Source organism: Lipophrys pholis, assembly GCF_963383615.2.
Source record: "Lipophrys pholis genome assembly, chromosome: 6".
In the NCBI taxonomy this organism is placed as follows: Eukaryota; Metazoa; Chordata; class Actinopteri; order Blenniiformes; family Blenniidae; genus Lipophrys; species Lipophrys pholis.
In genome coordinates this window covers 29557599-29575702 of record NC_137629.1, presented here as the reverse complement: position 1 = coordinate 29575702, position 18104 = coordinate 29557599, and the positions used below count along the sequence as shown (strand labels likewise).

Genomic DNA, 18104 nt, shown 5'->3' with positions numbered 1-18104 from the left:
CTAATGGCCTTTTTTTGAATCAAAGAAAACGGGATCAATGTTTGATTTCCCCATATTTCCACACAATAGCTCAGATAAGGAAGAATGAGTGAGTTATATAAGTGTTTCTTTGTTGGAATCAACATTATTGAGCTGCACATACTGCATGTCCCAATAAAAAAAGTCATGCCTTTCTTTATAATCCTTTTTTTTTTCTTCTTTTTTTATATATATATTTCTAGTATGGTCACACTACAAAATCGAAATGCAGACATCTATAGTTCAGTCAAACTACAGTTCAAATTGTCCCCGGTCACTGGAGAGAATCACAGACAGCTGGGTATGTACAACTTGCATAACTGTAACCAGTCAAATTAATGTATTGCTAAAATAAAAGTATTTTTCTTCTTCTTCTTCTTCTTCTTCTTCTTCTTCTTCTTCTTCTTCTTCTTCTTCTTCTTCTTCTTCTTCTTCTTCTTCTTCTTCTTCTTCTCCTTTTCCTTCTTCTTCTTCTTTCTTCTTCTTCTTTTTCTTTTATAAATTCAGCTGAAGCTCATATTTCCTGACAACATTTCTGTCCAGCACATCTCAGTGTCATCCCCAAGGTAACGCATCCTTTTTTGTCTGTCCAGTCTCAAACCTTTTTGTTTTTTTTAACTCTGAGGCTCTAGAGCTCACCTCTCTCAGTAATAAACAGTTAGAAGGCTGATACTAATGTGAAAGCAGCAAGACTGTGATGTAATGTGAAATGCTTGATTTCAGGTAGAAATACTCCATGTCATACAGTTTGGACAACCCAGTCTCATTCCAAATTATGTGGGAGCTATTTACTCAAATATATAATAATATACTAGAAAATGTACCTAATAGTGAAAATTTGACAAATATGTAAGATTCAGTATGTATAGAAAGGTAAAAAGGCAGTTGAGTCTTGAATAAATGTTGTTCGTGCCTTTCTTTGTGGCAGTTGACTAGTAAGTGTTGTCCCTCTGTGCCATAAACACAAACTTCTACCAATCACAACAGCTATTGTGGAATAAACTCCTGTAATGTTTGTTATCTGTGTTCCCGTGCAGCCATTCCTGCTATATGGTTAATAATTCTACTCCTCCACAAGCGCAGCAGCCTCAGGTACATCACTGTTTACTGTCTGTGGTTTGACTTGCCAATGAAATGAGCAGCAGTGTCCGCAAAGACTAACAAACTGTTCTAAAAACAAATGGCACATGTGAATCAGTGGCATATACAAGCATTGAGGTCAGCTCCGGGGCAATGTGGGTTTGAATGTGCAATTTAAGTTCCAGCTTTTAAATGTCAGCCGATACATTAGTGGAATCATAAAACTTTTCATAATGGAATGAAATTTTTTTTTTTTTTTATATTTTCAGGGCTTGGACGCACAATCAAACTCTTCCTGCGACAAGTGGTAAGGTCAAAACAAAACCCACAAAGTAGAGAATTAATGTTCGCTCTTATTTAGGATACCAAAATATTGAATATATACTTTAACATCAACCCTATTTAAAGTTGTTCTCGTGGTTTGTTCACAGTTTTAGCTGCGAAGTCTTTGTACATGTCCACCCTGCCGCTAAAGTAGACGTTGCTCAGGCACACATCACCGCATTGTTGAATGTGAACTTCCCGTCCAAGTTCCTCAACCTGATAGCTGACCCCGACACCATCGCCATACTTCCCGTGGGTGAGTTTGCTCTATGTAGGACACGCTCCGTACTGCACATGCTGCACTTTACACACTGTGTTAAGGGATCAGTCAAAGTTTAACCAATGATTGCGACGAGTGTTGCTGTCTTGAAAACTGACGCCTACGTCCCCCTTTTTATCTGGATAAGTGTGAATGTACAATAAATGATCTGTTTCTTTATTTCAATGGACCTAAGGACAAAGGAGGCAGCTGAAAGCTTTTCCTGCGCTTCTTGAGTGGTTACATTAAATGGCGTGGCTTCGTCGCACTAATGAAAACATGACAGAAAATAGCTCACACTCACCTGCAGAAGTCCATTAAGAGCTGAAGAGCGCGTTGCTGAATTTCTAAAATTAGAGAATAAATACTGTACGACTAATGATTTTAGAACTCCTGAAATTTCCATAATTTGATTTCCATTATGTTATTCATTAAAAATGTTCTATTTTGATGTTCCTACTCTAAAGCGTTTTCTAATTTCCTTTCAGGGCCATTAGCGACAGAGTTTCCGCCGACTGTCAGCACTGCTGCATCAGGTGAGTATTATAAAACAGAAGCAACATCATATAAAATTTCTGTGACTGTTTTGTGTCATTGCAGGCAACTAAATGTGCAAGATAAGCTTTGCTGTTATGTGTTTTGCTGTTAATCATGTCACTTTAATTGACAGGTGAACATCCGACTCCAGGCCTGCCACCTCGACCTACTAACATGCCAACAACCGGAGAGCCTTTAGATCCCAATGAAACTGCCGGTCAGTGATGTTTCTGCGTTTTCCTCGTCTGTTTTTTTTTTTTTTTTAATATCATCTGTAAAAAGAGATTATTTGGCACTGGCACCAGGAAATTTAAGATCACAAATTAACCTCAAACACACCGAAAACTGAAGTACACAAAGAAAACCAATGCATGCACATGTGCTCAGATGACAAAAGCTTTGGAAAAGAACAAAATTGTGTTTTGTAGACGTGTAGATCCAAAATACTACAATTTGAATGTCACCTTATTACTGTTTATTAAATGTGACAGCTTATGCTCCTTTCCTTTCATGATGTTCATTTTCTGTTTCTGATTTAAATAATTCACTGAATCACTTCCGTTTCAGTGAATTTAATAATGCGCCTGCCTTTGTCTCGACCTGACAGTCGTCAGACTATGATCCTGTGAAATACTTGAACTATCTACTTAAATTCATTTGCATAATTACAAATGCTGTATGATCTAAAGCAGTGGCTCTGTGTCATCTGTATGTTTACTCCTTCAGTCGAAGCAGATCATTTTTTTAAAGTTAATCTGACCGTGAATATGACCGACAGTCCCCCGAATGCAGAGGACACAATTGAAAATTGGGTAAGAGATTCAACACTTGAAGTCTGTCAATTTAAATAAAAAAAAAAACCCACTAATTTCTTTAGTGTTTTGTTTCTTGTTTTGCTGAAGTTGAAAAACCAGCTAGAACAGAATAACACCATGACTGTGATGAATCCCATCATAGAATACATTTCTGGAAAGTGAGTGATATGCGTTTTTTTTTTTAATATTTCTCTTTAGCATTTTGAATTTGATGTCTGTGACAACTCTCAAATGTTCATCTGTAATATTCTACAGGAACGTGAAGCAATATATGGGGTTGCTGGTAGGTCTGCACTTGTTTTTTTTGTAACTGATTTAATTGATATAAAAATTAAATGACTCAAAATTGCTATATTAAATTCACTAATTCACTTATATTTTCTTTTTTTTGGTAGGGGGGGATTTGGCACCGTAAACAAAAACAGTAGGTGGCCATGATTATGTAACGACCAACAATCCTCAAATCTGCCTGTATCTGTAACTAACTATGCACAAAAAGTAAGGACATTTGTATTTGATAACATGTTTATGCCACTAATTCAGCTACAGGACATAAATACACAACTCAGCAAATAGACTCTGATCACCATTGGTACCGAAATTAATTTCCCTTACTACATATGTGTATGCTTTTTTTTACAACAAAGAAATAATCCATCAAACACAAATCTATGTACTTTTTGTGCGCAGTTTAAACTTAAATGTTGTATATATGAATTATATTTTTTTATATCTAGTGACTTTCCCAAACGAACGTTATGTTAACTGCAGGCTGCATATTTTATCCACAGGTTTGAATGCACCTTTCACGTTCAGGTGTACAACACCATCAGCATTGACCAGGCGAGAAATTTCATCTCCACTTCCCTGACGTCTCCGTATGAAAATGGCTCCATCATAATTACAACTATGGCGTTGGACATCAGGCACATAAGTGAGTTTTTCCAAGAACAAGTAATACAATAAGTCAATAAAAATACAGTGTGTGCTTGTGTACACACACACACACACACACACACACACACACACACACACACACACACACACACACACACACACACACACACAGGCACTGGACTTATAAATGTTCTTTCGTTTTCCTTTCACAGTTCCTGGAAACTGCTTGGAAGAACAAACTAACTCAACATTTTATGGAGATTACATTTGGCCTGAAACGTTTCCACAAGTCGTGGAAGAGATGATCTGCTGGAAGCCCAGCACAGGGAGAGCTTACAGACTTTGGTAAGACATCGCCGCCTCTCATTTTACAGATAGTGTTTATAGATAGTCCGGAGAAAATGAGACTTTGATTCCCAAATTTCCAGATTAGTGCTGAAACATGACAATAATGAGTCATAACCCTTCTCTGTTCTCAAAGCTTATCATCCTGTGGCAACATATCTGACGTTGTAATATCTTGCACCATAAAACTGGATATTACGTTATATATTTCTATTAATAAAAAAGCATATATTAGTCTATGAATGAGACAAAGGATAGTAATATATGGACTTTATTACCTTAATCATCTAAGACAATATTTGAGTTGGAAATGAAATATTGAAAGTGAACATTTCTCTTTTTTTTTTCTCATGCCAAAAGTCAACAACACAACAAGATTCCCACGGCAAATTTATCCTGTTCACAATCCTCTCCGCCATGCATACAATCTGACCCAACATGTAATTCTGATGGATCACATCCAGTCAGCAGCTCCAGCAAAAACCAATTTCCGATGAGTGAATTATTAGTGTAATGAATAGCTTCAATCTTTTGTGCGCCCTCTCTGCCAAATGAGTTTTAAATATCGCTCAAGCAATGAGGGGGTAATATGGGTAATCAGTTTTACGGTCTCTTTGTAAAACGCTGGGTCAATGCTTATTAAGAGAATAAATGGTCAGGGGGATTTATATGAATTCTTATCACTCTTTGTCAGTAAAGCTGGTTCTACTCTTAATAGCTGTGATGAACATTGTGCTTTGATTCAAGTAGACAGATGAGAAATACACCCGAGAGCTTGTTGTCATAATCCTCTGCTTCGATCCTCAGTAAGTTAGACATTAAAACGGACATGAGCAGCTGGGCTGAACCTGACTTGACAGACTGCGAACTACTGGTGACGATAGCCGACCTGGACAATGTGACTGTGACTCCTGGTGAGAGGATCAAACACACACGCCGCAGAGTCAATCCCTGCTGCCTCAACGCATACCAGGAGTTGATTGCCTTTGTGTTCTCCAGGTAACGCGGACGAGGTGGTGGACGCCATTCAGGAACTTGTAAATGTTGCACTGGGCAACAGTGAGGAGCTCTCTCCCTCCAACCTGAATTCAGTGGTGGAGAAGCTCAGTGAAGTGGTTGAGATAAGCGTCATCGGGCCGGCTGTTGGAGTCGACATTGTCAATATTATTGCAGAGATCCTGAACTCCAAAACATATGTCACTCGAGTGGCTAAGACGTAAGGCTTTTTCTTTTTGTGCTCGAGTTTTTGACATATATTCACTCATGTTATTTAGTTGTATGTGTTTTCTGTTCATGGAAAAAGCATCCTTAATATGGCTGAGAAGATGGGGCACAATATGGATATTCAAGACGACTCTCTGAGCATAACGGCTCCCTCACTGGCGCTTTCTATGATCAACGCAGAGCCTGACCAGTTCAGTGGACTCACATTTGGTGTGTCCTCTGTTTCATCAACATTGAACCCGGAGGTGAGAGTTCACCGTTGATCAAATAACAGGCGTTGCAAACATTACTTGATCGTTTTGAAAATACCTCAACGTGGCACGTCACACTTTCACTTTTAACATCGTGTGACATTATGTCACTCTTCCTCCTTAGATTTTTCTCAATCAGAGTTTTGCGGGTGACCCTCTTCCTGAGACAGTGGCCACCATCTCTTTGCCCTCCGCTCTTAGCAACTTGTTCCAACCTGGAGAGAAGAACACAACTCGTGTTCAGTTTCAGTTCTATGCAACGCAGGAACTTTTTGAGGTACCTTGTTTCATCCCACTCATTTTCCCATTGCTTCTCATTTTCACTAATGCGAATATTTCTCCTTTTGCTTCGGTGTGTAAAAAAAGGTGATTTTTTTTTTAACGTCTCCTAAATCAGTCATGTGCGAAGTCACTAATTAATTTCAAATGCATTTAGAGAAATGTTTATTTGCGTCGTTGCTGGAACTGAGATGTGAAAGAATTCCCTCTTATAGCTTTAAAAGAATGGCGTTACAAAAAAGTCAAACTTCATCTATAGATTAAGACTGATTGCACAGAAACACAATATAATGACAGGTTGTCATAAGTTGGCTCGAAGGGGAAAAAACAGTATGAAGAATAGCACAGGTTCACTTTCACTTCCATCAAGTGTTTTATATTGTCAGCTGCATTCACTAATTTATGTGGCAGGGCTGCAATACGAGGTGATCTCTGTCCAGCTCTGGGTAAACTGTGAACAGATTTTACTTTTATAGCACATTTTTATCACGAGAGCAATGCCAATGCACTTCACATTATGAGTCATTTACACCAAAGTGCTCACACAATCATTCACGCGCACTCCGGCCGCCGCGAGGAAGAACTCTTCTATAACAGAGTTATTAAATGGATTTGATGTGAGTCCGTGAGCAAGCAGAGACGAGGATTCAATTATCTTCTTTTGAATTAGCGACGATCCACTCGAATACCCGAGAGACAGAAGCTGAATAAATGTAAAATTTGCTCTCATTAGGTAATTCACGCAGCAGGAAAAAATGGAAAACCGCTCATTTGTTTTTTTGTCCTCATGAAATAAAATCTACAATCTGCACTCCTTCATGTCCCATATTGCCATATTTTACACAATAACGTAATGGTAGAGGTTTCCTGTGGCCTCTGTACGAGACTATTTCTTGGCTTGGTTTGCATGTAATCATTTGCATGCCATTTTGTTTCCCTGTTTGTTGTGTTGTGTTGTGTTGTGTTTTGATTTAGAGGGTTTCTTGTGATATTGACGGTTAATTTATATGATATAGACTAAAAACCTAAATTTTTTTAAAAAGCGTTCTCTCAATAGTCTTTTATGTGTTCCTTTTGAACCCAATAATATCTGCAATTTTAACAGTTTTTTTAAACTTACTTCAATTTTTTTGATAGTAATAATAATAATAATAATAATTTCACCATTCCTCTGGCATCAGATGGAAGCTTTATATTGACTCTGGATCATCTATTGAGTCAAATATAAGCATGAAGGTCTCAAAACACAATTGCCAAATGTTATCTAATTAATTAATAATAATAATTCTTTTTAGATAATGGTCTGCAGCACATCTTTGCTCCCTTAATGAAACTTGACTCTCACAGCCGCCTTGCTGCGATTTGTAGTCCTTCTCGCTCATGAGACAAGCGTTTTATTCCTAACAGGATCCAGCCAGTAGCACAGACAGCCACTGGAGAGTGGCTTCCTACGTAGTATCTGCCAGTATCAATAGCAGTCGCGTCATCAACCTGCCGTTAGAGGATCGAGTGGTGGTGACGCTCACCCATCAACCCCTCCAACAGGTGACGAGAGTTTCACAGTGAGTCACGAAAAGCATCTGTAAGTGACTCTAATTGCACCATCTCTTCCCCGTTTTTACAGCCGGAACACCAAGTGCAGTGTATGTTTTGGGACGTCCAGATGACCGGTGAGTTAAATGTATGTGTACAATACATTTAAAGGGATTAACTGTAGCTGAGGACCACTGCAGTTTTATGGAAATGATGGTGCCAGACAATATTATTCAACAAAGGAAGTTACACGTCCACTGATACTTGAGACTGTGTGTGTGTGTGTGTGTGTGTGTGTGTGTGTGTGTGTGTGTGTGTGTGTGTGTGTGTGTGTGTGTCAGATGGGAGGAGCGGTTGGAACGGCAGCGGCTGTGAAACGAGGAGCATCTCTCCGTCTCAGACCAGCTGTCTCTGTGATCACCTCACACATTTCGCCCTGCTCCTGGTGAGTCACGCAAACTTCCACATCCACCAACACGCCGCGTGCAAATCGGGCAGTTCACAGCTGCTCGAGTGGTTTTCTTCTGAATAATGAGCTCCTCGCTGTGATTCTTCAATGCCAGTATGCCATGAGGCTCCATTTGGAGCAGCGTAATCCTGAGGTGTTGTTGAAGGACATGTCTATAGTTACAAAACTTAAAGTCAGTATTAAGGTGCACTATGATAATTGTACATTCAGATCCCAGATAAAGAGGTATAAAACACAAAATCTGCATTTTGCATTACTTCATTTGCCCTATTGTGTATATGCTTTAAAAAGGATAATACGTTTTCTGTATACAGTAAGGATGTTCGAGAGCAGTTTTCTGCTATTAGTAAATCAATAACACCATAACTGATTGATGTAGTAAGTCCAGACTGTGGTGTTCATGATATTATATAAGTAAAACTACATTTCTTTATTTCACCTACCATGATTTTAGTGCTTTTATGAATATTTTTTCATTCTGTCCTAATTTTAGCATTGGTATTTATATAGAGAGCACACACACACACACACACACACACACACCGGGGCAAGGTTACTGAGTTCGTTTTTATTGTATAAAGCACAATGTGTTACATATTATTGGTATAAAATTTTGCATTATAAATAAAGATTGTGAGTGGTGTGTAGGTGAATATGTGACTACTTCTCATGCTGAAGTCCAACTCTATGGGACGTTAAATGAACAACAAAGTAATTATTGTAAAGAAAAATGAAGTGTTATGATGTTGATAAACTGTTTTTCCAGGATGTATCCGGAGCCCCCATCAGTGAGACTGACAGTCAGATACTCACAATCATCTCATATCTGGGTTGTGGTATATCCTGCATCTTTCTTGGCGTCACTCTCCTCACCTACTTTCTTTTCGAGTGAGTAATATTTCCGTGTGGAGACTGAACACAGTGTACACGATACACACTGCACAAGCTGTCTTAGTGAGGAAATTCAAGTCTTTTGTATTGCAGTCTCATCCAACTATCATAGATTAATGTTAAAAAGCTTAAAGACACAAATCTTTCAGTCCATGCATGCTCAAATTGCCTTTTAATCTTTCAATAATTCTTTTTGCCACACTTCAGGAAGCTGCGCCGGGACTATCCATCCAAGATACTCATCAACCTGTCAGCTGCTTTGCTGGGGCTGGGCATGGTCTTTCTTGTCAATTCGTGGTTGTCGTCCTTCTCCAACTATGGCCTGTGCATCGCCACTGCTGCAACGCTCCACTATTTCCTGTTGGCGTCGTTCGCCTGGATGGGTTTGGAGGCCGTGCACATGTACCTGGCGCTGGTCAAGGTCTTCAACACCTACATCCCCTCATACATCCTGAAGTTCTGCGCTGTGGGATGGGGTAAGACTGAACCTCCTACCGTAGAAGTGAACCCGCCAAAGGTTGGCGACGAACTTTGTACACGTTGTGTTTCCACAGGTATCCCCTTGGTGATAGTCAGCTTGGTGCTGGCCATAGATAAAGATGTCTACGGCGGTATTGTGCCTGAAGATGCTGTAATAACGCTTCAGTCCACTGGTCCATTGTAAGCACTGCACACTGAGCTCCATTGAAACAAACACTGGATGGGAAAATTAGGAAATTATTGTCAAATCTACGACAGCTCCAGCCAAATATAAATAACTTGCACGTGTCATTGATGAGAAAATAATTCCTAAATGAAGCTCATATAACAAGATTACATTAATGATCTTGTCATGCGTATCCTAGTATAAATCATATGAAGAACAATCGTCTTCCTCCTTCTCTCCACAGCTGCTGGCTGAAAAATGATGCTTGCTTCTATGTGACAGTGATGGCTTTCATTCTTCTGATCCTGTTGGGCAACGTGTTTGTGTTCATCGTGGTTCTGATCCAGATCAGACGGACCAAGGCCAATAAGCCTTCAGATACCAGCCGCAGCGCTCTGCAGGATTTGAGGGCAGTGGCCAGCCTCACCGTCCTGCTGGGCTTGACCTGGTCAATGGGCCTGTTTTCATTTGGGCCTGGCAGAGTCGCAATGATGTACCTGTTTGTGATCTTCAATAGTTTTCAAGGTAAATAAAAGCTGCAGTTAGTTTTTTATCACATCAAGTAGATTACATGTTAAATTGCAGGATGTCGAGATAGTCATACGTTTTTATTGGTTTTAAAATGTTAAAGATAGAATTTGCTCAACTTATAAATGAAAACAGATTGCCAAATGTTCTTTATTAATAGTAGAAACACTTTTATGATGCAATAAAGCAAGAAAAAATAAATAAAGAACCATGTTTTTTTTGTACAATTCTGGATTCAATGGTAACCTTAATCTTAATCCACCCTAACAGTCAGGTTACTGCCTCAACTGTTCTCCACCTTAATTTATAAGTCATCTTTAAACCTAACCTATTACATCTAAAATGGCCAATATTACATTTACATTATCAGCCATTAATACATTAACTTAATCCCAAAACTCTTGACTTACCTTTTAACTCAGTGGAAGATGTATTAAGTTACATTTTTTGCATTATGTCATAAATTTAGATTCACTTAAAGATCGTATACTGTACATAAGAGTTGTATCATAATTTTAAATAAAGCCAGGAGTTGACAGAAAAATTGAAAAAAAATAATCCACAACAAAAAAACAACCCATTAAATTATTTGATGACGGATTAACATTCTGCTTTTGCTTTTGTTGCAGGGTTCTTTGTCTTTTTGTTCCACTGCTTGATGAAGGAGAACGTGAGGAAACAATGGAGAACCGATTTGTGCTGTGGACGCTTCAGATTCAACACTTTCTTTTCAGACAGGAGCCGTTCCGATACCAACGGTGGTCCCATCAAAAAGAACAATCTTAATAACTCTAATTCACTTTTTTCTGACAGCACTAATACCCTGGGGTCGTCTGCCGCTTTCTCGTCAAACAAACACTGCCACCAGGGGGCGTGAGTGTGCCTCTGGGTGGACCATTAAAAGTGGTTTTAGCTTTTTATATTCCATTAACCGTCCCAAAACCCGAAAGTCCTTTGTTATGAGCAGGGGAAAGATCAAATAACTCACATTTTTAGGGTAATACAAAGGCATTCATAGGCAACTTTTACGTTGAATATAATTTTAAAACTGCCACAGAAATTCACTGTTAAAATCTGCAGTTATGATATTCTGTGTTTGTGAAACATGACTGAATAAATTTGATGTTGTATTGTGTGTGAATTTGTTCATGGAAATGTAGCATCTGTGATCATTACTCATCGGTACAATATATTTAAGAAAAAATAATGAGTGAAATTGACCTATGTTGTCTGTATTGTCAGTCTTTCTTTAATTCCCAGTGTCTATTCTCCCCCTCTTTGAAACTCTGACTGATCGCTGTGTTTCCTTTTGAAACTTTCTTTTCATATCCAGTGAATTTGCATGGGTTTTGCCATGGTTTATATCATTACATATTATTTCATCATACAATATGGACCCAAAATGCACTGCTAATCACTATGTATGTGTATGTGAACAGCAAAAAAATAGTAAGTGTAAATCAGAAATTGTCATATATTGACTTCATATGTTTGCAATTTCCCTTTTGATCAGGACTTCTTTGTGTGTAGAGCCTTAGCCTGTGATGTGAATTAACAAGGCTGTAATTATGCTCCACGACTGAGGTTTCTGCAGACCACAGGGTCCAAGACAGTCAGAAAGGATTCCCACTATCTTGCACATAGAACAAACATCCACTGTGGTGAAGAAATTGTGACAGAAAGACAGTTTGGCTCACAAATACACAAGAGAGGAAAACGTATTAAAAAAACCAAAACACAAGAAAGTCAAGCTTTGCTCGGTGTTGTAATGTTAAAGATGAGCTTTTTAAAATGTGCCCATATTGTTCACTTCATCTTCAATTAATGACACCATAAAATACCATAAAATAGCAAAATTCTACATCGCCTTGACAGGAGTGTGTACAGTTCACAATGACCGATATCATTAATGGATGATCACCTCAAATAGAAATGAAAATCTAATATTTGACTTCCTTTTTTCTTCAGCAGAATTTAATGAGTAAATCAATCATTAGATTCATGCAAATAGTGCTGACAGCTCAGCTCATGCGTCACAGCAACACAATAAAACAGCTATGTGCACGTTATTAAGTCAGTACATACTTGTCGCTGGAATGCAAGACTCACCTCACCACAGAACTAGTTACTTTCTTTTCATGTGACATACTAGTGTTAATACCAAGAGTATAAATACAGTCACATTTCACAACCCAATATGACGAGATTAACTGTATCTAACCCCTCTAGAAAACACAACATATACAAATAAATAATGCATAATGAAGAGGAGGATCTATTGTAGACTGTAAAGATCAATAATGCCGCCATTGTTTTATCAGTGTATGAAGAGTTATAGTAGTTGTAGCTTTGGGGTGAAAACATTTTCGAAGTTTGTTTTTCACTGTGATGCGCCGGCATCACCTTCCTGAGACCACAAGGTCAACGAGGTGAAAACCAGGCTGTGGGCTGGTGTTTTGTGCTTTACTGAGGCGGTGGGAGTAGTAAAGGCCAATCAGGCAGCCAACAAGCCTCCTCTTATCTGCTTCAATGCAGCTCCTGTAACATACGACAATGCAGTGTGTCAGCGGGCTCTAAATAATATCCATAAATTACGAGAAAAGAAAAAAGTGTTGAATTAAGAGTGTATTTGAATTAGAATAAAAAAAATGAATGAAGCCCCAATTTTTGTTGTAATGTTATATTTCATGCTTTTCAACATTTTTCGGCTCAAATTCGAAGAACAGACAAGAGTTCAATCTGTTTTTACAAACATTTATGTGGTATAACAGATATTAAAAATGCGCGCGCGCACACACACACACACACACACACACACACACACACACACACACACACACACACACACACACACACACTGAAGCCTTGAGGCCTTTCCACTCACATAAATCACTCCCTGCAGTCAACAGCCAGTTTTTAGGTTTCACCAACAGAGAAACACAAGACCACCTCTCCACACTCTGGCTGTGCTTGTACTGAATCCACGGCCGTGTGGAAAAGAGGGACCTCAACTAACAAAGTGTTTTAATGCTGAATTTTGCAAACTGGAATCCAAACTGCTTGATTCACATCAGAGCTGCCGTTGAACCGAGTGTAACATGTTGACAGTCTGTCTGAAGAATGTTTTTGATGAGTTGTCATTCAGGTTTGAGAAACTTGCCGGATAACATTCTGTCCATAGTCGTCCGCGCTCACGAAGCATCGCACGCCCTCTTTGACTTCCACATTAAGAAACGTCTTCAGGCTCGGTGGCGGTGAGCAGGGTGTTTGTTTTTCTCAAGGGGAAAGGAAAATGACTTCACGCTGGATCCTAAAATCTAAATAATAACTCAGATGTGTTGAACTGAAGCTGGGGTTTGTTTGTTTTTGTTTTTTTAAATTTTTTTCTAACAATTTTGGAAACTGCTCCCTTTTGGTTGAGTCATCAGTCCATGCCAGGTTGGACTTTGTGGTCCCATTTGATCAATCATCAGATCCGGTAAGAAGAGCAAGTTAAGAATTGATGCATATTGAAAGGTTTGTTTAAATGATCCTCAATGCAACGAAATCCCAGTAATCCACCCTGAACTAAATCAGTTTCCTGAACTATGTTGATCTGAAATATCGTGCTTACCATTAACCATGTCAATACTCTTCCTAATTTAAGAGCTGTAACATTTGCTAGTATTAAAGCTGTGATCCAAACCCTTGCCTGTTTTTGTACCATATTTTTATTTTTGCATTTTATCAAAAACTGTGATTAACCTGCTTCAAATGCAGGTCAGCAGTCAGTGATCTTTTCATTCTGAGGCAAGAGATCAGAGTTGAAGAGGTAACTGAGTCCTCGGAGAGATTATTTTGCACAATCAAAACAAAATGAAAGAGGAAATAAAGAGAAGAGAGGCGAAGTGCTGGGAGAGGCAACAAATACCCCGGAGGCTTATTTGAAACCTCCACTTTATTATAGGTCACTTGAAGCTATTAAAAGTCAAAGGCACAGAAAAAGTACAAAAGAATTTCAAGAATAATAAAAGTAATAACAAACTGCTGTTGATCGTGTTTTATTACAACATCAGAAAACACCAATAACTGGCTAACAACAGTAGAAAGAGAGAGAGAGAGATTATATTATAGATGTGCATAACTTTCACTGCTAAAAATAGAGTTGTGAAAACGTTTGTTTCAATGATATGAAATGTATGAATTCAAAATCGTATTTACATTTATTTTACTTTAATAGAAAAAAAGAGACAAAGTATGACTCGTTATTTTACATCTAAATCACCACAAATCCTTCATCATGAAAGAAAGCATAAACATTCACTCATCACGATTGACTGATCTTTCCAAGTTCTGATGCGCCGGCTTTATGTTCACAGTCACAGCTGACCCATGGAGGAGAGAACTAACAGCCCCACGGCGGTTAAAGTGGAGGAGCACTCGCAGTACGTCGTCCTGACTTACTTCCACGGAGACGCCAACAGTATGGTGGATGCTCACTTCAGCCGCGCTCTCAGCAAAGTGTGCAAGGCCAAGGCGCCCGCATTGAAGGCGAAGAAACCCCGTAAACCCATTAAACTAGGTGAGCGTGCACCGTCCACGTTGTAAGATGCCACTGCAAGCAGAATCAGAGCCTATCTTTGCTTTTATTTAATTTGTGTTTTTAATTTAGATCGACTTAGGGGTGAATGTGAGTGTCTTTTTGTGATGGGCTGGTGTAATGTCCAGGGTGTACCGTGCCTTTGGTCATAGTTTGATGAGATTGGCTCCAGCATGCTCTGCCATCCTGGATGGGGTGATAGAAGATGAATGGTTGGATTGTGATTTTCTTATCTCCAGTTGTTTTATGTCATCGTAATTTGTGAACTGTATTTGTACCAACGTAAGGACTCACATGCATAGCTCTGAAAAACCGTAAAACAAACAGTTATCCAGTTCACCAGATGATAGGGCCAGCACAGCAAAAGCACAAAGTGATAACACAAGAAGGCTCAGGAGGAAAATATATATATGTACAACACAGCTAATAAGGCCCACTTGACACAATCAGGAGTTTAACAAAACATTCAAACTAAAATGTAAAAATGATGGGGTGCAGAGTGGACTGGCCAAATGGTCTTGGTTTCCATCCAAATAAATGGTTCTTCATAGACAAGGGGCTGACTTATGACAGGAGATGTGACTTGAAGCGCAGGAGACTGTGTTCAGGAAGAAAAGCTGACAAAAAGCCAAAAACAGGAAGCAAAAATACACTTCAAGCTCTTCATGGACAAAGTTGTTACAACTGTGGGAGGCAAGTGAGTTCTTGAATGATGGCACATGTGAAGTGGATGGAGACAGACAAGGGGCACTGGGGACGGAGGAAAACATTAGAAACAAGAGGAAGGAGACGGCTGATACCCAACAGTGACATATTTTTCCTCCTTTCCCTGCAGAAGACGCCAGCCCCTGTCAGAGCAGAGCCGCAGACTCGTACTCGGAGCCGCAGCCTCCCACTTTAGCCGGCCACCTCCTGACCTTCAACCCCGCAGAGAACTCCCCAAACTCCTGGCACTCCTTCACGGCCAGGACAGCGGAAAACCCGGGAGCGCCCTCTTTAACATACTCTCTGTCCCAAGAAGGGCTGAGCCTCACCGGACAGCAATACGCCTCGTCCCTGCTCAACCTGCTGCACAGCGACCGCGGCGAGATGGGACCCAGCATGGCCTCCTGCTCCAAGCCGGAGCTCCTCCCCAGCTGGACCGTACCCCCGGGGTTCAGAGAGTCGGTGGACCCCAATGTAAACTACGAACCAGGTAATCCGACGGTCTCCTTAAAACACCAGTGAGCCGGGAAACAAAGAAAACTAAAGGTGAAGAGACACTTTATTGAAGGAGTCAAACAGTGCTCAGTGTTGAGAAACATATAAAGATGATTAACAGCGTTTCACAGGCGACAAAAATCAATAGATCCCCAGAAAAAGAAAGAATTAGATGACAGATAAAAAGGATTTGTCTTTTTTTCGCACTGTACGAAACACAAATTGACAAACTAAGTCTTGGTGTTATTATCGGGTGTATTTTTCCCAGATGGAATCAGGTCGATTAGAGTCTCCAGTGTTTTCAATGAGGCGACAGTATTTTGGATTTAGTCACATCTTGGGAACTGTTAGTAAGGACATGTAGACCAGACTCGATCACAAGATCATTTGTGTCCTGATTTCAAACACAAAACTAGCACGCTGAATCACTAATTGGATTTTTTAACCAAATACGAAAAATAAGATGGAAAACAAAAACACAAGCAGGAACTTCCTCCACAAAAAGCATAAAGTTTTACTGCATAAGATTGGTTGTAAAACTAAACGACTTTAGAGATTAATAGAAAAAACTTTACTTTTTTTTTTCCTGAAATATGCTTCTCCAGACTGAAAGAAAATATACACCCTTACCAAACACTTTCAGTTTTCTAAACATGATCATGCTCTTTTAAACAAACCATCTTTTAAATAAAATCTGTTTATTGTTTTTCAGATCGCAGACTTGAGAAGAAGGACTTGTACTGGTACTGAAGGAAAGACAACGCAGCAGCTGAGAGAGAGGAAACAGCTTCAAAAACACACGTTAATTTGGAAAGCATTTTTATATTCACTCCACAAGTTCTTATTCTTATTTCGATCAAACAGGCTTCAGAGTCAGGAGAAACAGCCGTGCAACCCTTTGGCTCCTCACAGTGAAACGACCTCAACATGTCCGCATGTTCCAACTAGAACTACCTTTCTGAGCGCTCTCTGACAAACCGGTTCTTCCACTCTCTCATTCCTCTCGTGGCTCCATGAGCTCGCTATACTTATTGCTTGTTGTGCAGTGGCGAAAGACGAGGGACATTTTTTTCTGCATATGGCAAAACCTTCCGAGCAGGCCTACACTAGTAAATAGACCAGTATTACGTGTGAACATTGTGAGCATCGTAAATGTTTAAATATTTATGTATCATGTTTACAATTCAACTGGATAAGTTGTGAGGTTGTTTTATATATACTAACAAAAAAAAGAAATGAAGGATACTCATGGAATTTGACTTATTTTCTGTGATCTTGTGAATCTTGAAAAGGTGATAGGTTCTGTGCAAAATGAAAAAAAAAAAAAATGAATGAAAAAAAAAAAAAAAAGTGCAACCAAACACAAATAATAAAGAATAAAAATGTTTTTATGACTTGTCTTCTGTGATCAGTTTCATGCTTTAAGGAAAACTGATAGAGTCTTTGGTAAATGAGTTCATGTTGCATTTAGATCTTCCCCGAGATGTTCAAAATGTGAAATGTCTAAAAAGTTATAAACCAAAAAAACTAAATAAAATGATAATCAATTGTAAAAATGGACTCTGTATTTTTGTGAAGAAAAGACTAGTAGTTGTGGGCAGGAAAATATTGAAAAAAACACTGACACCTGATGTCTGGTTTTGTATAACACTGTGTGGGAATGCAGCAAATAAAGGTATTGATTGAAGTAGTGCATTTAACTTTACCTAAGTATTTTCATATTTTGCATGGGTATATCTCTGTTCCACAATATTTTCAGAAGGAACACTACATCTTGTAATAAAGTGGGAGGTTTTGGGGGTTCAGTTTCATGTATTTTGTATCCAAATAGTCCAGTCTTTTTATTTTTAAAGGCCTTTTGTTGCTCATATTTACATTGTTTTCTCTCTGTGTATATAAAATAGTTTATTATGTGTTTTATTTTGCTGTTTTACAACCTTTACTTTCAAAAATGAATTTGATATTTTTGACACTGCTGTGAATTATCTAAACTGTAGAAATGCATAAAAAAATACATTAATGTAACATCATAAAGTCATATTTGTGGTTCCTTTTTATATCAACAAACCATTCCAACTTCCACACTTAAATCATTAATAGAGTTTCAATCGTGACTGTTTCTTTCACTATTTTTTTGGGGGGGGGGGGGGGGTCATAGAGGTTGCAGACTGACCCACACATGACTTAATATTTCACAGCCAAGTGCTCATATATAAGGAAAGCAACAAT

At 38.9% G+C, this 18104-nt stretch overlaps 2 protein-coding genes across 6 annotated transcripts; both read left to right on the top strand.

The window, feature by feature from the left end:
• Nucleotides 1-222: 222 nt before the first annotated feature.
• On the top strand, nt 223-11233 carry adgrg4a (adhesion G protein-coupled receptor G4a; the record flags this gene model as incomplete). Its single annotated transcript, XM_080466214.1, has 21 exons — nt 223-319; nt 1056-1110; nt 1530-1678; nt 2170-2217; nt 2352-2435; nt 2945-3030; nt 3121-3191; nt 3825-3967; nt 4143-4275; nt 5083-5189; nt 5275-5491; nt 5579-5744; nt 5875-6027; nt 7437-7574; nt 7654-7699; nt 7904-8007; nt 8798-8919; nt 9130-9398; nt 9477-9582; nt 9813-10093; nt 10726-11233. 21 exons carry the CDS (start codon nt 223-225, stop codon nt 10971-10973), a joined length of 2823 nt encoding a protein of 940 aa, XP_080322340.1. The 3' UTR covers nt 10974-11233.
• Nucleotides 11234-13235: 2002 nt separating this feature from the next.
• Nucleotides 13236-17904, top strand: vgll1 (vestigial like family member 1). Of its 5 annotated transcripts, none has more exons than XM_080465614.1 (4): nt 13236-13574; nt 14455-14657; nt 15511-15870; nt 16588-17904. In XM_080465614.1, exons 2-4 carry the CDS (start codon nt 14468-14470, stop codon nt 16623-16625), a joined length of 588 nt encoding a protein of 195 aa, XP_080321740.1. In that variant the 5' UTR covers nt 13236-13574; nt 14455-14467; the 3' UTR covers nt 16626-17904. The 5 variants fall into 5 exon arrangements, with proteins under 5 accessions (XP_080321740.1, XP_080321741.1, XP_080321744.1 ...); XM_080465615.1 differs by having other exon boundaries at nt 13274-13612; nt 16588-17559; XM_080465618.1 differs by having other exon boundaries at nt 13274-13612; nt 15511-15926; nt 16588-17183.
• Nucleotides 17905-18104: the final 200 nt, after the last annotated feature.